Below are 27971 nucleotides of genomic sequence, written 5' to 3'. Positions count from 1 at the left end.
GAGGGTCTCCGCACCCCACTTTGAGAACCACAGCTCTAAAGCACTTTTATTCCTCTGTCAGCTCATCCTGTCGGAGCTCAAACACCGGAACCAGAATTAACTGCGTTGTGTTAAACTTGACATCACAAGCTGTGGCTGCAGGGGAGGGAGATGTGGCTATTTAAAGAGGGTCATCCAGTCCCGGATAAATAACAGGGGGTCCACGGCGTTGACTAACGGGCTCTAAATGGTCTTCATCCTACGCCGTGTGTCTGTCTCTGTCTGCTTTGTGTTTTTTAGTCCAGACTGAAGCCGCTTCACTGCTGTGACAACCATCCGCCGACCAGATCCAGTCCACCAGCTCTTCACCGAGGGCTATCCTGTGTTTTATACCATTTGTCCTTTTTGCAGGGGGGGAGAAAAAAAGCGTGAAAAATGGGCAAAGATTACTACAAAACATTGGGGATCTCTAAAGGCGCCACAGACGAGGACATTAAGAAAGCTTACAGAAAACAAGCGTTGAAATGGCATCCGGACAAGAATAAATCTGCAGCCGCCGAGGAGAAATTTAAGGAAATCGCCGAAGCATATGAAGTCCTCAGTGATCCAAAGAAAAGGGAAATTTATGACCAGTATGGAGAGGAAGGTAATGTGTGTTTTTTTTATCGCACTCAGCTGCCTTTTTTACTTATGTGTGACGTTTTTTAATTGGCCTCTAATACACCGTTATAAAGCCTGGATGGTTATTGGATGTAAAACACAGTTGGCTTTAATTCAAGTCACCAGAAGGCCTAAAAAAAAAAAACAGCTGTTCAGTAGATATAGGCTTATTTCTGTGCATTTTACTTTAAGGATCATCGTATTACACTAAATCCGCAGTTATAAACCCCTGTGGAAGAGAAATAAAGGCCTGTCATCATTTCCACAAGGCTCTTCTTAGAAATAAAGGCGTTATAATAGCAAGAATGATTATGCCGAAGCTCTTCTATGCAGATATATGTAGTGTTTATACATGCAGTGTTGTGTCTGAACATACAGGGTTAATTTTCAGTCCAGATGGTTATGGGTGGGAAGCATGTCTGATGTGAGAAAGAGAGGAAAATACCACAGATTTGATTTAGAGACTTGATTTTTAAAGGTAGCACTCTGCTTTTCATGAGTTTTAACCGCTCAGTATCAGCAAAAGGTACATGCTGAACGTCATCAGAAAGGACCCTTGTAAATGAAACATGTGTGTTTTTGAACAGTAAAGCATGAAAAGGTGTGCAAGAAAAGAGAAGAATTAAAGTATGAACATGGAAATATGCGTTATATGGTCTCTTTAAAGGCTCGTGCAACAATCAGAAAATCTAAACAGGTGCTTTTTTTGGTGATGAGATGCACCATCGCTTGACAAACCCATTACCTGAGTAGGCTGTCGGCAGTAATATCTCAAAACTTACTGTAATATAAGATCTTGTGTGCGTCCAAGTCTCTGAATTTGTCCAACAAGGACTCAAGTTGTTGACTTTCCTTAAACATGCAGCAAAAGTTGATCCATCTTTGTGCTATAAAGCATTTTTGCCAATTTCAATGCGTCAACTCGGGGTAATTGGCTGATATTGACCAGTCTGAGACCAGTGCTCCCTTTTTCACCAGTTTAAAATCTGTATACGCTGCGTTGAACTCATTGGGATGTTTTTAAAGTAAGGTATCATGAGACCAAGGAGTCGGTTGTCATGACTGAATGAATCTAAGCAAAAACACTGAATTTTATAATCACATTGATGAATTAACTGAGTTTATTTTGGATTGGTCACATCATGGCCAATACTGACCGATCTGCTTAATAAAGTCTGGTGCATCTGATCAATACGTTCTTATTGCCAGAGGAATCATCACTTGTGGCGTGAAGCTCTCCCACAGCTTAGTGTCTTATGTTATGATCACAGATGAATCATTTCTGTTGCTCACTAGGTCTGAAGGGAGGAAGTGGGCCCACTGGTGACGGACAGGGCAACACCTTCACCTACACCTTCCACGGGGACCCTCACGCCACCTTCGCCACTTTCTTCGGGGGTTCAAACCCCTTCGAGATGTTCTTCGGCCGCAAGGTCAACGGGCGAGACGACGAGGACATGGAGGTGGACGGAAACGACCCCTTCGGCTCCTTCACCAGCTTCAACCTGAACGGGTTCCCTCGGGACGGGCACGCCGGCCTTGGAGGGCAGCAACGCCGGAAGCAGGACCCGGCCATCATCCATGAACTGAGGGTCTCCCTGGAGGAGGTCTTCCACGGCTGCACCAAGAGGATGAAAATCTCTCGCAAAAGGCTAAACCCGGATGGCAGGACCATGCGCACGGAGGACAAGATTCTCACTATTGAGATCAAGCGCGGCTGGAAAGAAGGAACCAAGATCACGTTCCCGCGGGAGGGAGACGAGTCGCCCAATACCATTCCTGCTGACATTGTTTTCGTCATCAAGGACAAGCCACACCCTCACTTTAGGCGGGAAGGTTCGAACATTGTGTATCCTGTGCGAGTGAGCTTACGACAGGTGAGGCGATTTCTATTTTGGCACCGACTGTGACTGAGTGTTGTCATAATAATAGCGTCTGATAGATAGATTAGTCACACACGGGGCAGTTTCAGGACAAGCTCGCACTTAGTTGAGATGGCTGCTTTAATGCTGCGACACTCCAACTCTGAACAGCTTTGACACGATCGATAAAACTGTAGGTCGTCTGTGGCCTCAAAACTTGTTTTCCCTGGGAAGTAAAGTCGTACTGAATGAGCATAGTACAGATCTACAAACACACTTTATCCTTTGTACTTATGTAATGTAGATCTTCAACATTGAGAAATAGGAGCTGTATCACAGGGAGGGCAGAGAGGCGGCGGCCGCCCACGTGCACACGGTGCAAGATGGACTTATATGGTTCCTCCTACTCTCCTCAACGCTCACAGATAGATCTCGCTGCCTTATCTCTGAATATACGACCACTATATGAAAACAGCTGCAGATCTGCATGACACTATAATCAAACAGAATTGTTTTATATGGAGGAAAAGTTCATTCTTGACAGTAGTTTTACAAAATAATCTTGACTCAAGATGAAATCCAACATCAAAGACAATCTTTGAACAGAGACAGGAGTTATAACCCCCCCGCCCCCCGCCCCCTCCACTATATAGGCTTTGACCACCTGTTATCATGTGATAACTGACAAACTCCATCTACTTACTGATGACTACTCAGTTGACTATTGATGCACTCTAAAGCTCTGGAAAAAGCTACTAAGAGGACCTTGAATCAAGATTATTTTGTCAAAATAGTTGTTTAATTTGCTCAGAGTTCAAACATCTGTGATCCTTTATAGTTCAACAAAATAAAAAGTATCACAAACACTATGAAGAAGGTCAGTTTCAATCACAAATCTCTTAAAAACATGTCGAACATGTTTGGACTGATTGCACTTAAATGACAGAACTTCTATTGCAGCAAAGACAACTTATAGCACAGTTAGTTAATATATGCAGAAAGTTGTCTTGGGTGCATCAGTGGAGGAAATCATTTTACAAGAGTTAGAGCAACCTGAACAGCATCCAATAGAATCGAGTAAAATCAGCTGCAAACATCTGTGATGGCTGATATTAGCTCATCGCAAATGTATTAGTGTTGGCATATAAATTGGAAGATAATTATCAAAAGAGTAAAGTTTCAGTGCAGAAATGCCAAGATGCTTGAAGTAATTTAGAAACAGTGTCATCATTAGGCTGCAGAGAGCACTGAGAAGTTTATTATTAAACTAAAATGTCTTATCTTGATCACAATTCTTTAGAAAAAAAGTTTGCTTATGACGTGTTTATTTCTGATATGTTGTATCAGATTCAGATTTGAAACTCTCAAATATCAATATTGTTATTGGCCATCCAGTATTTTTCAGGCTACAGCATCTGCTATCAGTAATCATGAATTTTTGCATTCTGAGATTAACGCAAACATATCCAGATGTGTTCATGATTCGGTTGTATTATCATTTACTAACTTTCAAGTAATTTTTATCATGATCATATGATCATTTCGTGTTTTCGTACTAAAAATTGTAGTTGTCCAAAACAATGGTTTAGAGCTAGCTGCGTTTAAAAAGTAACAAAATCAGTTGTTGATGTTTTAATTTTACACATATGAAGACTCATACACATATAAAGGTTTTATGAAATGTAACAGTGGAGCATAGTTAATTGATTTTAAGACCAGTTTGATTGTTTTATGTTTACATTTGCCATGTTATTATATATATATAAATATTGGAAAATATCCTTATTAATGTTTTTTCATATGTATTTTAATAATAGTAATATGATTGTAATATTAATTTCAACCATGTCACCACTATTTTGTCTTAATCTCAGCTAATAAGCAGATTCATGTTATTTGTGTGTCTCTCCTCATCCTCACTCTGACATCCATATCTTTGCAGTCGCTGTGCGGATGCTCGGTTACCGTGTCAACGATAGACGGGAAGACGTGCAACATGAAGATCACGGACGTCATCAAGCCCGGTCTGAGAAAGACTGTCGCCGGACAGGGTCTCCCCTTCCCCAAAAACCCAGAGCAGAGAGGAGATCTGGTGGTGGAGTTTGACGTGAACTTTCCCGACACGTTGCCCGGCAACGCCAAGGACGTCCTCAAACGGCATTTACCTGCTTAGGACGAAAGGACTGAGCGAGGGGGGAGGGGGGGGATAACCGCATCATGACAGCACTCACCCTTGTTACCAAAACACACAAGGACAGTACTGACAGCTCACAGGTGGAGCCCCTACCGACGAATGTGCAATTTCTATTTTTGACCTATTCGGTGTTTTTATAAATACCATGCATGCTGCCAAGTTGATATAAGTGCAAGTCAAAGACTGTTTGGGTTGTTGATATCTCAGACATTTTATGTATGTGGACCCTTTTCCACAATCACTTTATCTTTTTTGTTTGTTGGAAATATTTGCCAGTGAATGAGTCTACAGTTGCCAAAAAATAATCCTGGTGATCCCCACCAAAAAAAACAAACAAAAAACTGCAGTGCCAAACTTTATGTTCTCCTTTATTCAAGTTCATCGTCTTTCACGTTTATCTCATCACGAAGCTTCAGTTGAGAATCTGTGTACAAGTTATTCGAGAGGAATGTGGTTCATCGCAGTATTTTAAATGGACTGGATCGTCACGTGTGCATTTTAGACTTACATGTGAAGATGTTAAACTTGAATTTTAAAATAAATATTTGCACATGAACTGATCTCGAGCTGTTTCAGTCATGAGGAGGCATCCGGTGAATCCTCCTCCATGAATTAAACAGTGTATTAACAATAATCACTTTTTAAAACCCGCTAATACTGCTTAGACCTATTTATAGTCAGTGAACAGTCTGTGTAGCAATATTACACAAAAATGGCACCAGAAAATGGATTCTAAAGATATTTTGATAGTCAAATGTGAATATTTTGCTGTTGTAAAACTGATACAGTACCATTTCTGATGTGCAAAGATCAATATTAAAATAACCGTGATTGAATTTAATGCTTAAAGTTACTAATGGCAGAACTATGAATGTGTAAATATAGCTGGTCTGGTCTCAGCTGCTGGCTATCTGCTGCCAACACGGCGGCCTTTACGTTTTCCCACCAGGGGACGCCACATCACTCATCATGGCTGAGGGGCCCAAAGAAAGGGGTGAGTCCATGTTAGACAGAGAGGGACACTTGGCTGCCAACATTTGCAGTTGATTTTAGTTCCAGGCAGGAAGGGTGTCATTAAAAAATATTATTACTAAGTGTTTGGGCTGTAATAAAGCAACATAAAAGCTGGTGTTTCACGGCTATAACATGCATTCTTATATACATACTTTAATTCCAGCAGGGTTTGAAAAATATCTATCTATCTAGCAGGAGAGTGGGCGGACACATTGTTCCCTTTTTTTTGTCAAGCAAAGATTTGTATTAAATGGCACCATTGTTCCTTAAGACAATTACACACAACAACATGTGTTAGAGATTTGTGCAAATGATGAGTCATTATTATCCAGAGAGGGTGGAGAGTAAACACATCTGCTACGCTTGTGTGGTAGCGTGTACCAGCCTGATGGGAATCTTTATGCCATATATCAGAGTATCCAACACATAATCAAATCCCACTGAAGCAAATTGGAAAAGATAGAGGTTTTTAATTAGGAAAAAAAAAAAACATGAATACATTTCAAAGCACAGTTGATAGCTGATAGTATCATGTTTCAGCAGTGATTAGTTTTATAAAGATAGTAACTCTTTATCCCGATCTTACATTCAGTGAATGGGTCTCTATTAAATATAGATCTATATTTAGTCAGCGATGATTCAGTAAGGCAATAAAACACATTTGGGAAACCCTTCGCTTTGAATAAAGAGGTTCTGAAAGTACCACAAAATGATCCTTCAGGCTTGTTTTAAATCAGAGTGAATCAGAAGTGTTGTAGGAACATTTTAAGAGCCGTAAATAAGATGGTTTATGTTAGTTTATTTTGTTTCTCTAGCAAATCAAACAGCTGTTGAAATCATCGCCCTTCTGAGTGATCGATTCCAAGATAGAAACCGAGGACTTCTGAGTTCCTGATGGTGTTGAAGTGGGTGTCAAATAAATCAAATGAATCGGCTGATTATATTTTCAGACAAATGATCGATCATTCAACCCAACACAATTTATCAGAGTCCAAGATGTTGTCTTCAAACTCTTTGTTTTGTCCAAAACTGAAAGATATTCAGTTTACAATCATGTAAAACAGAAAAGCAATGGAATTAATAATTGATTATCAAAACAGCTGCTGATTAACTTTCTGTCGACAGACTAATGATTAATCAAGTAGTCGTTTCAGCTCTGGTCTCAAGTCCTGCTTTAAACCTTCATTTAGATTGAAGATCAACTTTTATCTTGAGACTCTTTTCCTGCCTTTCTTATGCATCTCTAAATATTTAAAATATACAGTATATCATTTCTGCACCTGTATCACCAAATTTTACTTAGCTTACAGACAAACAATAAAAGGTGTGTGCATGTGTGTGTATGATATGCAAACCTTCAGTACACTAATTTAAAATGTCATGTAATGATTAGTTGGATGGTGATGGTGCTGAGCAGGTATCAAGATCTCATTCATAGATCTGCATCTCTGTTGTTCCTTTAAAAATACTTCAAACAAAACATTTGGGGGAAAAAATGCAAAGACTTGTGTCAGTTCCAGTTTGGGTTATGGCTTAATTTTCTCTGGTTTCTGCTTTTTTCTTGTAGTTATTCTCCTTTAGACTCAGTTATGACTCCAGGGGCTCTTGGCTGCAGACAACCCACAAACCAGGGTTGGGTTGGGGTGTACAAAGGAATCCTGGGTCCCTGAATTTGTAGTAACACCCATGACTTTCACTAATCCTTGGCTAAAACTCTGACCAAGAAACAACTTTTCTGTGTGGATAACTTCAGGTTAGCTTAACCTACATTTTTTTGCAGCATGTGTTTAAAAAATGCCAGAATAATTGTTTTAAAGGACGGGTTCACAATTTTTCATGTCTGTCTTAAAACAATAGTCAGGTTAACACATGAACATTGAAATAGGTTTTTCTTGCCATAATCATTCCTCCTCATACTAACCATTAGAATGTGGCGATTTTCTCTCACTTATTGTTTTCTGATCAAACTTTTTACTTACCGTTATTGTTTATTTTCATCTGATCCTGTTTCGTAAAGCACTTTGGGCTGCATCTTTGCATGAAAGGTGATACGCAAATTAAGTTATTATTATTAATAATACTATTAATATGAAGCCTCAGCTGTCTAAATGAGTCAAATCAAGTAGATATCTTTCAACTTTACAGTCTTTTTAGCGCCAAAGCTCCTCTTTTTGTTACTATACTTCTACCGCAGTTCAACAGGGAAACACAAAGAGGGAATTTCATGTTAAAAGAATGTAAATGTAGCAGATATCCACTTGATATGACTAACTTAGACTGCTGAAGCCTCATATAAGCTTCACATTAACTTTTAAATGCATTTTTGCACATAAATGACTGTGTGGCTTCCATCACTTACATTGAAAGCACATTTGAAGAGGATCTTTTAACAGCCAGTATTCAGGAGGAATGATTGCAGCGAGGGAAAAGCTCTTTCAATGTTCATATGAGCACCTGACAAGTTGTTTTAGGGCACACTTGAAAAAAAAAAAATTGTGAACCCATCCTTTAAAGGTGGCGCACAGGTGCACCGTAGTGAGCTCGGGTTCGTCCCACTGCGCCTGCGTCCCGCGGCACGCTGAGGGACAAACAGAGCAGCTATTGTTAGCAGACGGCCAGCCAGCCAGCAGGTTGAGTCAGAGTTATCCCGAACTCACCCACCTACCTGTTGAATATTTACACCATTTATTTGCAAAGCGAGGGCCGACTCACTGTCGAAGAACAAAGTCAAAACCTCGGCTGTGGACAGGTGAGGAAAGGAAGGAGGACATCGAGGAAAACTCGGGAGGAAAGAAGGAAGTAAATAAGGACAACAACGACCGTTGGGCTGGAACTCAACAGGTTAGCTACTTCAATGTTATAGCAGCGGCTCGGACTTTTTAATTTCCCCCCACGTCGTAAAAGAAACAAACACGAAATAAAATGCCGTTGGGACCATGGAGGAAGAAAAACAAGTCGACGAAAGAGCAGTTGGTGGACAACGAGGAGGTCAGCGGCGGACAGGCAGGTGCCGGGAGCTTGGGTAAATCCGCTGTGAACGGCGCCGGGCTCCCGCCTCCACCTGCCAACCTGCGGCCCAAGCTGGTCTTCCACACTCAGCTGGCGCACGGAAGCCCCACCGGCAGGATCGAGGGATTTGGCAACGTGAAGGAGTTGTATGCGAAAATAGCTGAGGCTTTTAATATAAGTGCACCTGAGGTAAGATCTCACCTGTTGTTGTTGTTGTTAAAAGAGGGGGAAAAAGTGATAGAAAGGATTTAATGTTGCGTTCAGGTGTTAGAGCTCTATTTTACTCGGAGTACGTGAAGTATTCTAACAGATACCTTTTTGTTTTTAGACTTTTACAGAAAATAAACTGTAAAAAGTGATGAAAAGTATTACTAAAGCACTGTATTTATGTGCAAATTTGAGGTATTTTAATTTTTACTTCTTTATAGTTATACTTCTCTACATGTCAGAGGGACATATGGTGCTTTTTACTCCACTATATTAGTTTTACAGCTGTGCTCTGCCACTTTTATTTGTCACATGTAAGTTAACAGGGTCAACAGTACAATGAAATGTGTTGGGACGAGAACACAGCTCAGCTCAGCAATAAGAGCACTAGTCATAAAATACATAAGATAAAATTTTTTTTTAAAAAGATGGGATGAGATATACATAAAATATGACACTATATACTCATATGAAAATGAGGATTTAGGCTATGTGTAAAAGTGACAGGTGTATGCAACAGTATTGCACATTGGGTATGTAATTACTACAGTTACTTTCAGATTACAATACAATAAATTGTTAGCTTGTGATCCTTACACAAGCAGTGTTTAATTGGGGCCCCTTGTCACATTTCAGATGTCTAAGTTGGTAGTAATTTCACCAAAGAGACCTTTCCCCTCCAGCTCCCTCACATGATTTCATTTAGATATAAACATTACATACATTACATTACATACATTTATTTAGTTATTCAAGGCCCAAAAGAGATAAAATGATTAATCATTTTACAAAAAAGCTCTGAATATAAAACACCCAGATATGTTGAATACAACATTGTGTAGCTGAACTCTCTCTTACCCTTATAATCATATCCTGACCCCTGAGATTTATCATGTGACCCTTTGGAGGGGGCTGAGCCATATGTTGGGAACTACTGGTCCAAACTTACCAACCTGTATATAAAGCAATTAAAACCAACTCCACCTCGACCAGCTACAGTGCTCACAATCTATGTCGTAATATATCCGCAACAGGTGCCAAACTTTGACTTTTGATACCTTAAGTACATTTGGCTGATAACACAGGACTTCTACCTGTAATTAAGTATTTTTACACTAATTTATTGGTAACTTTACTCAAGTAAAGAATCTGTATATTTCCTCCACAACTAAGTGTAAGTATCGTAGCAACACTCCACAGAAATAGATAGAAAATTTATTTAAAAACGGAGATTTGACTTCTGTCATAAACAACATACACACACTTGTCAAAACATTTGCAAAAATCAAAACAAAAGACTCAGATTCAACCCAACATGACACCTTGACATGCAAAGGCACAAACAAGTAAGACGGATACTTGCAGTAAAGGTTTAACAGTTATATAAGTGGTGTTTTCTGGGAGGTTATCCTCGTGGTGGCCATTAAAAGTCAACTTTGATTGTCTTGTGTCACAGCTAGCAGGTGTTTGTAAAGGCACGCCCTGCCTGCACACCTTCAACCCCCGCAAAACTGAGAGAGAAATGAGTCTTGGCTTCGTATGCAGTCACTGGACACCTGACAAATTAACACTGTGTCTATTTTTAAGACCCAGTTTTTCGTTCTCATTCAGCATCAAATTCTCTTAAGAAGCAAGAGCTAAAGCTGCACGTCTACACGGAGGTCCTGAAAACAAAAACGGGCTCTGTGTCCTCCTCTAAGCTCAGACTGCATAAGCTCTTCTTTTCAAAGGAAAGTGTGAGTGGCATGTTTGGCTTTTGTTAACCAGAATGCGACTAGATAGGCCGGCGGGGCAGCCTGTTATCAGCCCGGCGTGCTGCAGGAGCTGCAGGAGACGTGAACTTCCTTCCTGTCTTGAAGCTCAAGAGATACTGTCACTTCCCTCAGCAAGTGCAATAAGCGGAAAGGAACAGGAATGAAAGTGGATGAGTTGAATCATCTGTCGGAGACCCCCCCCAGTCGAGCAGTTGTTTTTCTTTTTTCCAGTCAGTGTGCGTTACAATAACAGGATTAAACAGATAGAAACTCACAAAAATACACATAAATATATTTTTATATAAAGAAGTAGACCTGTCCTGTTGAAGAAGAGATGTCCCATAACTCCCATCCCATGACTCTGTTGCATTGCACTATGTTAATGTGGTCGAAATCATCATTGAAAGTCATGTCAGTGGATTTTAGGATTGTCAGATAGTCTATATGGGGGGGGAAAAAAGGAACGAATAGTTGAATCTTCATATTGAACAGCCAATTCTGAGTCAGGTACGGCCCTAGAAAGGAATTTGTCTCGTTGGTACATAGCAAAGAGCTCAATACAGGACTTAACATGTAGATGTACATGTGATAAGAGGAGGGCTGCTTCTCTCAATCAGGACACAGTCTTTCTGACTTGATGGTAAAAATGATCTTTAATGAGGCTCAAACAACAAAGCAGTTTTTTATCTGCGAATGGGACACCGTCCATTTTTCTACATGATGGTATTTGTTCCATCACGTCTGTCAATAACTCTCATAAGGACTTTTCTGTCTCTGTCTGAACTTGTTTTAGTAGAGCAACTGCCTCACAGCGTGTTCTTTTTCTAAAGACGAGCACAGTGCTGCAGTACTTTTGAGATTTAGGGATTTTAGCTGATTTTCAGCAGGTTGCACTGCAGGACTGGGTTCATACTGGGGCTGCAACTGAGGATTATTTTCATTATGGAACAGTCTATTCTATAAAATGTCTGAATATGGTGAAAAATGTTGATCACTGTTTCCGAAAGCGCAAGATGCAACCTAAAACGTCTAGTTTTGTCCCGACCAACAGTCCAGAATCCAAAGATATTCAGTTTATTATCATAGAGGATTAAAGAAACCAGAAAATATTCACATTTAAGAAGCTGGAACCAGAGAATTTGGGGGTTTTTTTTCCTTTAAAAATGCCTCAAAGCTATTAATCGATTATCAAAATACTTGGCAATTAATGTATTAGTTGGCAACTAGTTGGTAATTTTAGTTTATTCCCCTTATGTTTGCTGGATCTTGCCTTGCTGAAGTGTCCTTGTGCAAGATGCTGATATTCTCCCATCTTCAAGAGCGCTGTTCTGCAGCTGGTTTTGAACTCTAGCCTTATTGTGAAGGAGACAAGAGTGCAGGGATCAGTAAAATATCATGTTTGTGTTTTTGGTCATTTTCACAGTAGGAGGAACAAAATAATTCCCTGCTGAAGTGACGCATCAAGGCTCGTCAAGCAGGTAGTGGAGGAAATGAAGCACAAATGTCAACATATCAAGTTGTCCCATTAGTAGCTCTATCATAGCTGCTGTATTTTCCTGTACAGTAGATGCAGAAAACATGTGTGTCGCAGAGGCCAGCCAGACACTCACCTATTCATAAATGTGAAAGAGAAAGAGGGAGTGTGATGTGATAATGTTGGCTGTTGAACTCCACAGCTTTTGCCACAGGAAGTCTCTCACGTCCGGCTCAGTGGGCACAGCCTCAAATCTAACCAGATAACTCGTCTCGGCCACAGCCAGGGGCGTCCCAGAGGAACCCGGGGGAGCCGCTCTGCCAGGGCCTCCTCCCTCCATAAACATCACCAAAACCTCAGTCCGCTGCCCACGCTGACTGGACGTGACCTGTATCACAGAGCAAAAAGATAGCAAAATACATGTGTTTCCCAACAGCTTTCCAGTAATGAAGTGAGGAAAGTAGCTTCTAATGGACACCTGTGCTGTACTGGAAAATGTTTAAAAGTTTTCAATACTGGTCAGTGTGCAAAATTAGCACCAGCTACCAGCCAAATGCTTGTAAATTATGCAAGTGGCTGGTAGATTTGTTACACTCACCAGCCAAAAAAAACAATGGTTATCTATTGAGTGGCTGGAACATTCACCGTAGTCATTTGGACCGTGATACTGGTGCAGTTATGACGCCTTAATTTCTGCACCAAAATAACAAAATTCTTCTTTTTTTAATACCTTAAACATGTTTTTCTACAAGTCCTCTCTTTCACAAAACATGTTAAACTTCACGTTGCATCAATATTTAATGTTGTCTTAACACTCGACAGATAAACAAGAACTTTTCCATATTAAATTTGCACACCAGTTTGAATAAATAAGATTAAGATAAGATGATTATTCGGTTATCAAAATAGTTGCAGATTCATTTTCTGTCAATCGATTAATCGACTTATTGTTGCAGCTCTACAGTTTTTTCTTACTCTGTGCTTTGGACATATTTTGCTACTGATACACAGGTCTGTCTGTGTTTGATGAAGAGCAAATGAAAGATGCAATGCTAGAGATATTATACACCACTAAACTGTCAAAAGCAGTCTGCACTCAACATGTGAAGAGACAAATTTCCCACTGAGCATTAGACATTTGAATGCGCCATCTGTCTTTAAGTATAATAACCCAGTCGCAGACTAAGCAGTAAATGCATTTTGTTTTTGCATATTAATACATAACACACACAGCTGTAAATGAAATATAAGGTTATGCACAGTTCAAGACCACTAAACTTCCACTTTTGAGCTCTTAGTATCAGTAGTATCAGTTTTCATTTAAAATCATTGTTAGTGTTCAATATTTCCTCCTAGACTTTACACAGATACAACCTCTAGTTTGTTGGATTTACACTATTTTGTATACATTTAATTCTTTGACATTTTGACTAAACTGTAGTAAATTCAGTGAAATTCAGATTTTCCTCAAGTGTTATAACTGCAGCTTATTAATCAGGCTGCTGCTCTGTGAACATAAATCACTACTTGTAGACGTGGAACTATTTTTATCACTCTGTTTTCACTTTTGCATCATTGTAAATGAACCCGGAGGACAAAATAAATAAACAGGGAGTCACCTAGAAACCACAACTGCAGTTATAAAACTCTGGGACATTGAGAGGTTACATGAGCGCTTGGCTCAGCTTGGTATAAATTATGTAATGAACAATAGCGTTGTCTTCCTTCCTTGTACTCATTGCCACTAATAGGTTACACATTTCTTTCCAAACAGACATCAGATTTCATTAAAGCGTGTTCGGATTCACTGTGAGCTCCAAATTGTTGTGCCCTAATTAGACAGTAGCTCTTATGTTACAGTAAAAGCTCCGTCAGTTTATTTAGGAAGCAGAAAGTGATGGAAAGGAATTTGTCAGAGTGAACTAACTTGTATCTGAAAGGTAATAACAGCAAATACACTAAACGTAAAGGGACTGAAGGCTTTACATGGCGTATAGTTTAATCTCTATCTGATCTCAGCCAGCAAGATATCAACCTTAAAGCATCAGATCTTTCTGTGTGCTCGTTCTGCTCGGGTCAAAGTCTGGTTATTAACTCCGGAGCTGTAGAGTTTGAGGTGTGGCTCTGTGACTTTGCTTCTCGTCCACCTGTTGCAGAGAGCGTGCTCCCTGATCACCAGAAACACGGAGCTATTTGCCTACAGTTTGAATATCTGGGCTGCGGTCGTGTGACAGAACCACACGACTTGTTTTTTTTTTTTTTTTGGTTTGCAAGGTGCTAGGAAGTTGTACTTCCATGTTTGCAGCCAGACATTTCTTAATCTGTGTGTGTGTGGGAGGGAGGGAGGGGGGGGATTAGGTGGAAACAATCTCATTTGATGGAGTTTGAGTCTGCTGTTTTATAAAAACTCCTGCGCTCACATCCTGGAAATCAATAAACTGTAGCATTTAGGCTGCGTCAGTGTATATGTGACATACAGTTTGCCTCTATTGGGATTCATAATAAGTGTTGTTTTGTGTGTATGTAGAGATTATTAAACCTCTCACATCAATCAGGACACATGAGAAATTGCTAATGAGCAGCCATAGGATCATTTTTTTGTAATAAGGTGTAAATAGCGCTTCAGTGTGGTGATACAAACAGTCCTTGTTTTCAGACAAAAGATTAATAAAAAACATTTAGTAGCTCAAAGTCTACAAAGCTGTTTGATTTGATGCTATTATGAGTATTTTGGAACATACCGAGAATATTTTTGCTAAGTTTTAGCTCCTTAACTACAAATAAAGTATAATTTTGCTGACCATTTTCAAATACATGTTGATTTTTTTTTAAAATATATTTTTCCTTTTGCGATGAGAGATTGTTGCTTTCAATAAGCGACTGACAGTTATTTATTATCGACTAATCTGACAACTATTTTATCATTTTGTTTATTGTTTAGTCTATAAAATATCAAAAAAATAGTGAGAAATGCTCATCATAGTTTTCTAAAGTTCAAAGTGACGTCTTTAAACTTCTTGTTTTGTCCCACCAACAGTCCAAAATCCAAAGAGTTGATTTATAAAGACACAAAAAAGAGAAAATGGAAAAACAACCTCACATTTGAGATGCTGGAACCTGATAATAACTGGCATTTTGCTTGATAAATGAAGCGATAAACTTTCTTTGAGTTGCGAAATCGCTTTGAAACATGTAGTCTGAGTTCATTTTTGTCAAAGCTCCATAAATTATCACGTCATGGTTGATTCGTTTTAAATACAGATTGGTTTGACTGTACTGATCTGCATTACCTTGAAACAATAATGTTTAGTATAATGAACATTATAAAGTTGAATGGAAATGAATGAAAAGTAGTTGTTTAGTGTGATAGATGATACTGTGTACTGTAGAAGAATACTAGTTGATTTTCATACTTTTCTGATATGAATAGAAACCAACAGCTGCCTTTGTTGTAGGACAAAATGCAAATCTAAAAACACAACAACATGGTTTCCAAAAGCTGTGATGTGAAGTATGTGTGATGTACAGTAAATGGACTAAACGCAACCCACTGGTATGATCCTTCAAGTATATTATTAGTGGGTTTATTTTATTGCTTTTTTAAACATTTCTGCTTAATAAAAAAAGTGTTTTTATTTTGCACTGATCAGCCAGTCAAGTGTTTTTTAATCTTAATGATGCTTTCCACCAGCTGAAACCATTATTTCTTGTTAAATAGGCCTCAGTTATATTGTATTAGTGTATAATAACATGTTCTTAAATTATGCTGCAACATGATGCCAGTGAACATGTGGTTACTGGTAATTGCGCTTCATTAAACACGCAACAAGCAAATGAGCACAAACTCTCCCTGTGTGTCTGTGTGTGTGTGTGTGTGTGTGCGTGTGTGTGTGTGTGTGCGTGTGTGTGTGCACACCATACGCCCGCGAGAAACAAATGTGACGCTAACGAGGAGTGTGTGTGTGTGTGTGTGTGTGTGTGTGTGTGTGTGTGTGTGAAGCAGCAGAAACAGACCCCAGGTGTGTGTGTGTGTGTGTGTGTGTGTGTGTGTGTGTGTGTGTGCTCACCACCGACTGGACTGGATCTGGTTTTTACTGGGATTTAAGTGGTTGTTTACCAGCAGTGAAGCAGAGGAAAGTGTTGTCACGGCACCGCAGCCCGCACAACAACAACAGCAGCAGGTTTTTAAGAGGCAAGTTCAGGTTTCCATTAGCCTCTCTGAGGATTGATGTGACGGAGAAGAATAAACCACTGCAGTTAAAAAAGATAAAACTAATATTTATTATCACCTGTTTGGGTTTGTTGATGTATGAGAGAAGAGTTTGACCTCCTGGTTGTTTAACAGCTCTCTCGTTCCCTTAATAGTTTTAGATACTGTAGTTTCTCTCAGGGCTGGAAGCTGCTTTTAGTCTCTGAAGTAGTGGGAAAATTAAATATTTTGCATTATTTTATTAACACACACATTCAGGTTTCTGTAGTTTAACTCTCATGGAGTTTTTTTTTTTCTTGGTGCATCTAGAGTGGTGATAAATCAAGATTACCAGTTAAGCCAGGGTTACCTCAATAAATATACAGTATGGACAGTATTCCAGTTTTTTAAACGTACTGCAAATAAAATAAAGCAACAAAAAAACAACTTTGACACCCTGAAATCTTTGTATTAAAGGAGTTGTATCATGCACATTTCCGGGTTTATAATCTGGAGGCGCAACTGGAATATCTTTACATAATTTACAGTTTAAAAAAACTCACTCTGTTCTGATTGGTTAGCTCCTAGAGGCTTCACCTTGCGAGGCAGCTGGATTCACAAGATCACGCCAGAATCCATCTTGTTAGGCTTCAAGTTACGCGCTTGTGTCCCAACCAACCACCGACCGGTTCGGACCAATCAGCGTCTTATGAGGATTCTTGTGTGATCTCGTGAATCCAGCTGCCTCGCAAGGTTTGACAGTGATAGATGGTTCATCTAATCACCTGACAAGTATTTTTTGAAAGTGCCTGCCCTTTTCTAAACAGTTTTTCAAGGACAACTTCTCAGATGATTCTCTGTAACAAACCATCTGGTGCGTCAGGTCACTGGAAGCTGCTCCAGCGGCTCGGGATGCTACATAAACGAACAATAGTAGAAAGACTTCACCTCTTTTTCTTGTTCTTTACTCAAAATGGAAACTTCTCAAATACATCCGTACATGTTAGAGCTGGAATCTGATTCAAAATATGTGAGTGGACAATGTTAACAACCCGGTGAAGGATACAGGACCTCTTTTATGGGCATGGACAAACAATCTGACGTCAGTTTGACGGGGAAGTAGAATTAACTTTGCAAATGAAGCATTGAGAGCAGGCTGAAGCCCTGGCTTTGACTTGCAGGGAGCATTTACCCTACATTCGCCTCAAGTCTTTGGACCTTAGACCATGTTTAACACAGACATCGAACATCATAACAGTATAAAAATAACAGAAAATCACAAACTATGATATATCCCCTTTTAAAAACACAAAAAGGTGCCAATCTGAAGGTATTTCCACCATATGGAGGCTGTTTTATCACATGTACAAACCAAGTAGCACAGTCCAACTGATCGAGGACTTAACTTTCTAACAAATACTACTACTTTAAAACAAATCACTTGTCTGCGATCATAAAATAATCAAGTTTAATGTCATGTTGTATTGTGTACATATTATATTTTCAGCACCAGTTATACAAAGAAAATTCAAATCTGTCACACAGGACTTGAAACAAGCAGAAAACTGCAACAAACCGAGCCAACAGTGGTGCCAAAAGTTCTCTTTTGCTTCGTTAATTGTAGTTCTTCTGACGGTTTTTGCCAGAATATCTTATTTTTTTTATATTATGCACTGCTGAACATCACAGTTTTGTCTTTACAGTCAGTAAACCGGGCTCGACTCAGATCAGCTCAGTTTCGGCTTTATGAAACAGATTAATCCCGTTTCAGTTCGTCAGGCTCATTACACCCGTCAGCCGTCATTCTGAAGCATCTTACGTCGGCAGTTAGGTAAATGATTACACTGGCTTAACTGCTGATGAATGTGATTTCCTTTTCAAAACAGTCACACCACAATGCACACAGCTTACATCAGCGTTCCTCTATTAACTACTAAAAACATCCAACACTGAAACAACAGTATCTGAAGTTGATACATGGAGAGGGAAAAAAAAAACCCATCATATCAGTAATTCCCAACTGTACGCAAAGTATTTTCCCTTTAATCTCTCTGACCCTCGTTTCTGCTGTTAAAAGACCCGTCGGAGAGGCTGTAAATGGACAGCGGCGCAGTTGCCAAAGAAACTGGTTTCCCAAGCTTTTAGTCAACAGCGTTTCAATGCAGGGCATATTTCAGAGGGAGATCCAATTAAAGGCTGTATTTATCTAGCTTTACCTCTCTTCAAACAAAAGGCAGGAGACGTGATCTCTCATTTAACAGGGTAACTGTAGAGAAAACACATAGGTGGAGATTTGCAGAGAAGAGATTAAATTCATATTATTGTGTTTATTGTAAACTGTCCGCTTGACAAATCGCTCTCATTTAGTGGAGTCATGTTGTTTTTATAGCTGGTGAACTGTAGACACATTTGTAAAGAGAACGGAAAAAGAATAATATGCAATAAAAATAATTTTCAACTCGGTTCTCGGTTAAGTATTAAAGCTGCAGCGTGCGTCGTTAGGCGTTAGTTAAAATGAATACTCAGCTGTTCGTTTGGGTGGAGAGTAGTGCCACAACTAACTGTTGTTTTCATTTAATAGATGAATCAGTCTATGAAATGTCTGAAAGTAGTGAAAACTGCTCCTCACAATTCCCCAGAGCATGAGATGATCTCTTCAAATGTCCTTTGTTTTGTCCGACCAACCGTCCGAAACCATAAGACTCTGTCTGCAGTCATATAAAACAAAGAAAAATCCTCAAATTTGAGAAGCTGGAAATTGATTATCAAACTTTTTTTACTGATTGTTTCAGCGCTACGATTAGTGCTGTGATCAAAACTTCTGTTACAAGTAATGAATGCTGTGTTAAAAACTAGAAAACAAACAGCAGGATCTCAGCAATACTTGAAACGTCTTAAAAAGAAATGAATTCAGGTCCCTCAAAGTGCTTAAATATCATTGATGAAGGTTTTATGAATATTTTTTTCTTGCCTTTCATACATCTATAAACTACAAGTGAGACGGGTGTGACAGTGGATTGTGCCGCAGGAAGTGTTTCAGAGAGGAAGCTCATCAGCTCATTATGGGGAAGTGTGAATGTAAATGAACTTAAATTATAATCCATTAATCAATTTTCTGCCTCTTATCTGGGTTGATTATTTTTTCTTGGAATTATTGTTATTTACAGCTGGGAAGTGCTAACAACACTGTGATTTAATTAATAAATTCCTCTACGTCAAGAATTTCAGCAAACCAGTCGGGGCAGGAAGGCGTAAAGTTATTTATTGACGATGAAAACAGTATTAAGTTACAGTCTGTGTGGTAATAAAAATGTCTTTAAAAGTCTTAATTGGTATTTGGTGAACACGGCAGAAATCCTGTAGATAAATGTATATAATATCATCGATCAATCAATCACCTGCTGAGCTGACAAATCTGAACACGTCTCATCACCAGTGAAGTTTCTAGATGAAGTGTAAACAGTTGACTCGCTCATCAAATATTTGCTGTGTCATGTTTTGTGAAAATATAACTCCGTCTGACGTCAGCGGAGGTGCTCTGTTTTTTCAGGCGAGGCAGTGCGTCAGTTTAAATCTGATTTTAGTCTGTTTATTTTCCTCTTTTATGTTTTTATTCCTCTTTTGAAAACATTGACCCTTAAATATCTTCATCACGGTTGATGTTAAACAGATTGCGGTGACTCTCCGAGTGCCTGACCTTCTCCATGTGGTTATCAAGGTTCAGGTCAGCGTGATGCAGGCGGTGGGAGGTGCAGTATCTGTTCTTGTGACTCAGAGTTTCAGAGGATAAACGGGCGCTTCAGCGAGCGACGCTGCTCTCTGCGTCCGAGCTGCACCCGGCCGGTGTGTGAACGTGCCGTCGGCCCGGTGAGAGGAGAGGAGTGCTGAGAGCAGCCCGCGTCGCAGAGAAGCGGCTTAATGCAGCATTCGGCAGCTTTAGTTAACCGGGTGTAGGCGTCCGCTGCTGTTCCACCCACTCGCTCTTGGGTAAAGCCCTAGCCTGGAGGGGGAGGGTGGTGGTGGTGGGGGGGGGGGGGGGGGAGGCAAGGGAGGGTCTGTTGTAGAAAAGAAAGGAAGAGAGCTATCAATTCAGCTACAGTGCACCCCTCCCTTGCCACAGATATCTCCTCCTCTTCACTTTCTCCCTTTGCCTTCTCCTCTAGTGGCCTCCTTCCATTATAATCCCATTCTTTTATAGTCTGGTAACCCAGGGCAACGCTTGTGGCCATGTTGGCTAATGTGTGTGTGTGTGAGAACAGGGCCTGTTGGTACACAGAAAAAAAAAAAAAGTCCTAAACAAGGCAGGCTTCTCTGCCAGAGCCTGATTGGTGCTCAAAGGTCATCGTCCTGATGAACCAATACGAATCAATCCCTTTCTGCTGTGCAAACAGGAAGTCAGCCAGTAAATCCTGGTCTGGTATTTCTCCAAACTCTACTAGGAAGCTGATCCCACAATAGAAGTTTGATGCATAACTTGAATACGGACATATCTGTGTGAACATACCATAATTAATGAAGTAGAACGTATTAATAGTCTCAGCGTGCTCTGTATAGGTGAGGCAGAGTGGAATAAATGATTCACTCGCTGGGCTCCTCCTCCTCCTCCTCCTGGGTTTCGCTGTCCTGTCTCTGTTTTAAAGTGCTGTTAATTCAGGCAACTTGTGTATTGAGTTCCTGGTAATCACATTCCTCTCTCTCTCTGTTCTGCCAAGATGTGGCGGCCACAAGGTGTGAAGCCAGATTTCAACATTTCTGGCACAGGAGGAAAGGTCATTTTCCTCGTTTGCTTCATCACAAGCTGGTCCTGCTTCACAGCTTCAAACGCAGCTCCATTAGATGCACATACACACACACACATATACATACACACACACTGATGACACCGTGGGGTGGAAGAGGGCATTGCTTAGCTGCCGCAATAAAGACAAGAGCTCCCTGATGATTCTTATTTAGCATACTGACACGCAACACTCTGCCGTCTACATTCATGCGCTTTTATTTTTGAATCCGGCTCAGTTTTCAGGCTGTGACTAAAAACAGGGATTCTTTTTTTGGTTGTGTACAAAAGATGCAGACTCATCTGGGTGTTTCCTTCACAGCAGGGCCTCCTCGTTTATTCTTTTTCCCTAAAAGGCCAACAATTAATAGTCTTTTATTTGATTTTCAGTGCATATGACACAGTTTTTATATAGTCAAAGTCGTCTTTACCCACATTTTTTTGCACACGTTTGTAATATACTGTATGTGTCTACTGTATTGTCTTCCATACAGATCCTGTTTTGCACCCTAAACACCCACAAGATAGACATGGATAAGCTGCTGGGGGGGCAGATCGGCCTCGAGGACTTTATCTTCGCCCACATTAAAGGGATCAAGAAGGAGGTGGAAGTGTATAAATCTGAGGAAGCTCTGGGCCTCACCATCACCGACAACGGAGTAGGCTACGCTTTCATCAAGGTGAGGAGAAAGAGGGAACGTCTCGCTTCAAACACATCAGCGTCAACCTTTATTTCACCTCCGAAGACAATGAAGAAGGAATCCTCTTTTACTGTGGTGTCGAGTTGCGTAACGTAATAAGCACAGACATGGATAGAAATTAAGCTTTGTAGACGCAGGATTCAAATGTAGAGAAGAAAAACATCTTTATTGTATTTTGTTCATTCGGTAAACTGGCTGTACTGGGATGAGTACGTTTTACATTGGTTATGTTAGTTATCTATCTATTTTAATGTCAGAGATTAAGTTGTATAATAGGATTAGGTTCAATGTAAATAGTAAGCTGTGTCAGCTTTAACTAAATCCCCAAAGTCATGTCAGTTATGTAGTTATGTGGGAAAAATCAGGTCATGACATGTAGTGTGTTTTTATGTGTGTATATGAGAATCATCACAGGTTACCAGAGTCTAGAGCTGCCACCAACTGTTATTTTAATTAGTAATTAATCTTCCAGTTATTTTTCAGTTTAACAGATTTGGTCTATAAAACATCATGACAGTGAAAAATGTCCACGGTGACGCCAAATTTTGTCCGAACAACCGTCCAAAACCTCACAATATTCAATTTCCTGTGATGTAAGACAAGGAAAAGCTGCACATTTTTAAATTTGAGAACCTAAACCATCACATTTTTTTGCATTTTTGTTTTAAAAAGGATCTAAACGATAAATTTATTATCAAAATAGTTGCGGATTAATTTTCTGTCGATCGATGAATCGACTAACGGTCGCAGCTCCAGCAGAATCCAGTCTGGAGTCTTTAAATTGCTTCTTTTGTCTGACCAACAGTCCAAAAACCCCAAAATATTCAATTTACAAAAATATGAACCACAGAAAAACAAAGCAAAGCCTTTTATTTACTACACAATAATCAATAAGTTATTGATTACATGGAAATTCCCCAAGATTAACTAAATTATTAGAATTTGAATTGATAAATCTTCTGTTGTTTTTCTAATCTAATTATCATCTGATTCTTCAGCTTTACTCCCAATTGTACCAATTATATTGTACAAATAATCCAGTAAATAAATGAATAAAAGGTAAAGTGTAATAACCGAAGTTAAATATTGATCAGACAAGTGTTTCCTCTGGAGAATATTCTGATTATATTTAATTCAAGATGCTATTCATTGCTTTGCATGCCTGACTGCCATATTGAAAGTAATTTCCTAATTTCTCTCACATCGGGAGTCATTATTCGTCTTGGTATGTTGCCTCTGTTGTTGTAGACCAGTCTAATGAGCTTATTGGGTCTCAGTCATCTCAGTCCACCAGAACAGATTGCTCACATGTGCCATCATGTGATGCTGGAGCTGCACTGCATGCTGATAACCTGACAGTGTTAACGGTACGCTGCAGCCTCGGCTCGGTGTTGTGATGCTGCGTCTTTGACAGCACGACTCGGCTGATTCAAGCAAATTAAATCTGGGATATTAAGCTACTATGACTTCCTGTTTAAACTACTTTAACAACTTGTAAACTATTATTTGCATGAACAGTTCCTCACATGAAGTAAGTTGTTGATCAGGTAGGTTTATATAGGGAGCAAAATGTAGGTCAGGAAGCAGGTTTTCCAGTAGCTTAAGCAGGAACCTTTGAAAAATGTAATGAAACAGGTTCCCGTTCGCCCTCGAGTACTTTTGTCCTCCTGTGGAGAACAGAAGGAGAAAAGTATCATTTATATTCAAAAGGTCATGAATCGGTGCAGCGTTCAGTAGATGCTGCTTAGCTGGCAGAGCAGATATAGATTTGCATTACAAACGTCTGTTTCCTTTTTTTAAAGCTTTTGAAGTCTCGAACACAACACTGTTTTTATTAAGCTTTAACGTTTCTAACTATTTCTGTTTTCTGCTCAGTCAAGTGGTTTCACATCAGTGGACTCATAAACAGGAGGAAGGTGATTATATGATGAAAGAGCAAAAACTCCTTCAGTGTTGCCCAGAATCTCCGTGTTTGTTTTCTGCTGTCTTACTCAGCAGTTTTGTCTCTTTTTTGGCATCTCATAAATGAATTAACCTGATTTTATTATGTGTGTGTGTTGTCACATTCTTCACTGATTCCTCTTTTTATTGCTTTTAAAGGCTTTTCTTTCCAAGAGAAATTAGAACAAATAGACCGATAAAGAACAAACAAATATAAACATATAAACAAGAACCAAAAAGAGGGAAAAAAAACAAAACAAAAAATAACAGAATCATCTCATTAACGCTGGTAAAACAGCCGTCTGTGACGCATAAAAGAGACCAAAATCCCTGTGATACGTACAAGTGTTCATTATGTTTGTATATCAATTCATAGAGAAAGAAATATTCATAAACTATTAAATGAAACATAAACCAGGAAAACAAAAACTTGTTCCAGACAAATATAATCCTTTACATCTTTACAGTTAGTCATCATTAACTCAAAGTTTTCTAGTCTCTATATTCAGGTCTAACTTGGTGTTTCCAGTTACTGAGGGTCACCCAGCGGAGATAAAATGTTGAAACCCCAGTTAAACGATGATCTTTCCCCCTAAGAGACAAAGTTGAATTGAAAAAGGGCTGCAACTAACACTTATTTTCATTATTGATTAATCTGTTGATTTTTTTCTCAATTAATGGATTAGTTGTTTGGTCCATAAAACGTCAAAAATGGTGAAAAATGTTGATCTCTGTTTCCCGCAGCCCAACATGACGTCCTCAAACGTCTAAATGACTTAAAAAGAACCAGAAAATATTCACATTTGAGAAGTTGGAAGTCATCAAAATAGTTTCTTGTCTTGTTTTGGTTACGTCTCTCCAGGAAGGCAGAACTACGTATGAATAAAGGTACCTTCATGTTGTTTACACTGACTCTCTCTCTCTGTTTCTCTCTTCTCGCGTTCGTCCTCTTGGCAGCGCATCAAGGAGGGCAGCGTGGTGGACGGGGTGAAGGTGATCTGCGTGGGTGACCACATAGAGTCCATTAACGGGTCTAACATTGTCGGGACGCGGCACTACGAGGTCGCCCGCATGCTTAAAGAGCTGCCCAAAGACAAGTCCTTCACCCTCAAACTGGTTGAACCGATGAAGGCCTTCGGTGAGTAAGAAAAACACGACGGATACGACCACGACCGTCTCTGTGAGACATTAACACGTTACGTAACTGACCTACATCGTAACGACACAACAGATTCACCTTCAGGATTCAGTTACTACAGCAACCAGGCAGAAGGGGTGACTCTTACATAAGATATCATATGATTTAGATTGTTTACAGGTCACTTTAAGACTAAGTAAATATATATATTTCTGTTTATATGTATTTTGAGCGTGATAGTAAACTTAAGGAGACAACCTTTTTTTATCAAACCAAAATGGATAGCCTCGAACTCCTAATTGATAAGTTTTGCTAAGTGTTACAGTATTGTCGGTTGTATATGATCAGTATATGTCCACCTATTGGAACTATATGTAGTGTAGGGCTGCAACTAATGGTTTTTTTTTTAGTTATTGATTAATCTGTCGATTATTTTCTTCTTTAATCAATTAGTTTGGTCCAGAAAATGGTGAAAAATGCAGATAATTGTTTCCCAAAGCCCAAGATGACAACCACAACCCAAAGATATTCAGTTTACTGTCACAGAAAACTAAAGAAACCAGAAATTATTCACATTTGGGAAGCTGGAACCAGAGAATTTGGAAATTTTCTTCTTAAAAAACAATTCAAAATGATTAATCGATTATCAAAATAGTTGGCGATTAAGTTTTTAGTTGGTAACTAATCGATTAATGGTTGTAGCTTTAAAGTAAAGCAACAGAGTTAACATGAATTGTTATTATTTGAGTAAGTTGGACAACAGAAAAATCTCCAAAAACATGTCTGTCAGTAACAATGTCTATCGTCTGTTTAACAGAAATGCTTGAGCCCAGATCAAAGGGCGCCAAACCTGCCACTGACAACAAGATCGGCACAGGAAGGGGGACTCTGAGGCTTCGCTCCAAGGGTCCAGCAACGGTAGAGGAGGAGGTAAGTTTATCCTGAGACCTGACACTAACGATAAACATCACAGGTCTTTTCTTTCCTCAAATAACCTTTAAAAATTCTCTTTAAGTCAACACGTGCTTCAGTGCTTTTACCACCAAAATATGTTTAAACTGATTAACTTGAGGATTAACCCTTTAATTTAAACTTTTTGTGTTTTTCTAGCCAACAGAATTTGAGGAGAAAGCGGTGAAGAAGGTCGATGACCTCCTGGAGAGCTACATGGGCATCAGAGACACTGAACTTGGTGAGAATAAATCCTCATGAGCCAGTTTTAACCTGGACGATCCTGTTTTAATATATTCTTACTCTATTACTTTCGCAATAGTTGATGGCAACAAAATATTTAGTTGACCTGAGATATCAGAAGATTATTTGCCTCTGTATTTTATCAAATGTTAAGTATATTATTAGTTATACATTCCCTCTTGAAAGGATGTACTTTTTAGGTTAATTGCTCAAATGTTAAGTGACTGTGTATCTAATATCTTACATACTAATTAGTCTGGAGTGTTTTCATGAGTAGTAATTAAAACGATTAGATGTCCGGTTGTGTGCTTATTTATGAAAACGAGAGAAAGATCCTCTGAAATGTCCTCACTCCTCCGTTCCCTCTGCAGCTGCTACGATGGTCGAGGTCGGCCGTGACAAGAAGAACCCGGACGAATTCGCCATGGCGTTAGACGAAACCCTCGGAGACTTCGCCTTCCCGGACGAGTTTGTCTTCGACGTGTGGGGCGCCATCGGAGACGCCAAGCAAGGAAGATTTTAAGCTTTGCTCCTGCTTCTCCTAAAAAAAAAACAAAACAAAACAAAAAAACACACATACACACAAAACACACTCCCTTCTTCCCCGAAAATCACCTCTTAATATCCTCAGAAGCCAACTGGACAAACTTCCAACCAGTGCGAACAGGGGGTCGGGGGGGGTCGGGGAGGTTAGAGGGGGTGGACGAAGTGTTCTTACCAACATGTTGTTCTTAGGTGTCGCTTTGCACTCGGATGGAGAATCTTAACGTGTCGACTCGGGCGAAGCGGGGTTCACGTAAGGAATTTAACATGCTAGAGAGTTTTAAGTGTTATCTTGTAAAGATATCCATGAAACGTGGGATGCAGTTTACCACGCCGGACCTGCGTCCTGCACGCTGAAGAGTTGGCGATTAATTCCAGATGACGTTTTAAACCTTTTTTTTTTTTGTAGACACGATAGTTGCATCTTTATGAGTTCATGACGCCGTCCTTCTGTTGGGGACAGCGAACCTCCTAGTTAACAGTGGTCTATTACACTGGTTATGAATGGTACGTGCACACATGTTAAAAATTTTAAAACAATCACAGGTTTAATCACTTTGTAGCTGTGTAATTTTGAATATACAGATGTATCACACAGCTTTTTATAGGCTCTTTTTATATGTGAAAATGCTGCTGATTTTTTTTTTTTTTTTTTTTTCCAGCAGCGGCAGCATTGTGTAATTAGTGTAATTATAGCAATCGTGGCAATATTTCTCTCCTCAAGGAAACTTTTTATTTCCCCCCTCATGTTCGTTTACTTGTGATTTTTTTCTTAAAACTCCTCTCTGTGCCCTTAAACATCTCTTCTTGAGCCTTGCGTCCATCCGTCAGTCGCTGGATTACACAGCAGAGACCAGAGGGGGTTTTTATATCTTTTTAAATGCCTTTTTAGCCAAGTCGACTACACACACATTCCACCAATATTCCTTATGTTTCTGATGTTCTTGTAGTCTTGTCAGCACCGTTAAACGTGTCATGAAATGAGGCATATTAGAGACTTTTTTTTTTTTTTTTTCCCTGTAATTTATTTTATCATGAAAAAAGAAATCATATGTTGTAAGACATTTTTACAGAGACATGGCTCAACATGAAAGCCATTTGTTTTTGTGTTTTTGTTGAAAGCTGTGTCTGGAATGGGATCAATTGCAATCCAATGTCTTAAATAAATGCACTCGGATTAATGTAACTCCACTACTTAAATCACTGTCAAACTGAATTTAAATAGTGACTTGATTGGTGTCATATGTTCACAGCGTATTGTTTGACGAACCATAAGGGATCTCTGTTGTTGGATAGATAATAAAAGATGATATACTGTTAATACTGTTGTGTAAT

At 39.4% G+C, this 27971-nt stretch overlaps 2 protein-coding genes across 2 annotated transcripts; both read left to right on the top strand.

Moving 5' to 3' along the window:
• The first annotated feature begins 120 nt into the window (after window positions 1-120).
• Window positions 121-5531, top strand: dnajb4 (DnaJ heat shock protein family (Hsp40) member B4). Its single transcript, XM_067606454.1, has 3 exons — window positions 121-625; window positions 1936-2516; window positions 4444-5531. The coding sequence occupies exons 1-3, from the start codon at window positions 415-417 to the stop codon at window positions 4672-4674; spliced, it is 1023 nt and encodes a 340-aa protein (XP_067462555.1). The 5' UTR covers window positions 121-414; the 3' UTR covers window positions 4675-5531.
• A 2732-nt stretch (window positions 5532-8263) lies between these two features.
• gipc2 (GIPC PDZ domain containing family, member 2) lies at window positions 8264-27957 on the top strand. Its single transcript, XM_067606455.1, has 6 exons — window positions 8264-8907; window positions 21614-21799; window positions 24719-24899; window positions 25717-25829; window positions 26010-26091; window positions 26465-27957. The coding sequence occupies exons 1-6, from the start codon at window positions 8632-8634 to the stop codon at window positions 26614-26616; spliced, it is 990 nt and encodes a 329-aa protein (XP_067462556.1). The 5' UTR covers window positions 8264-8631; the 3' UTR covers window positions 26617-27957.
• The last annotated feature ends 14 nt before the right edge of the window (window positions 27958-27971 follow it).

Source organism: Thunnus thynnus, chromosome 12 (assembly GCF_963924715.1).
Source record: "Thunnus thynnus chromosome 12, fThuThy2.1, whole genome shotgun sequence".
NCBI classification, from domain to species: Eukaryota; Metazoa; Chordata; class Actinopteri; order Scombriformes; family Scombridae; genus Thunnus; species Thunnus thynnus.
Note: the sequence above shows the minus strand (reverse complement) of the source record. Positions and strands in the feature narration are given on the sequence as shown.

Bases quoted from the DNA above. Each gene is read 5' to 3' on its own strand.
- dnajb4 (XM_067606454.1), top strand. From the start codon at position 415: ATGGGCAAAGATTACTACAAAACATTGGGGATCTCTAAAGGCGCCACA. The intron at 626-1,935 runs GTAATGTGTGTT...GTTGCTCACTAG, and splicing joins TGACCAGTATGGAGAGGAAG to GTCTGAAGGGAGGAAGTGGG. The intron at 2,517-4,443 runs GTGAGGCGATTT...ATATCTTTGCAG, and splicing joins TGCGAGTGAGCTTACGACAG to TCGCTGTGCGGATGCTCGGT.
- gipc2 (XM_067606455.1), top strand. From the start codon at position 8,632: ATGCCGTTGGGACCATGGAGGAAGAAAAACAAGTCGACGAAAGAGCAG. The intron at 8,908-21,613 runs GTAAGATCTCAC...TCTTCCATACAG, and splicing joins TTAATATAAGTGCACCTGAG to ATCCTGTTTTGCACCCTAAA. The intron at 24,900-25,716 runs GTGAGTAAGAAA...TCTGTTTAACAG, and splicing joins TGAACCGATGAAGGCCTTCG to AAATGCTTGAGCCCAGATCA.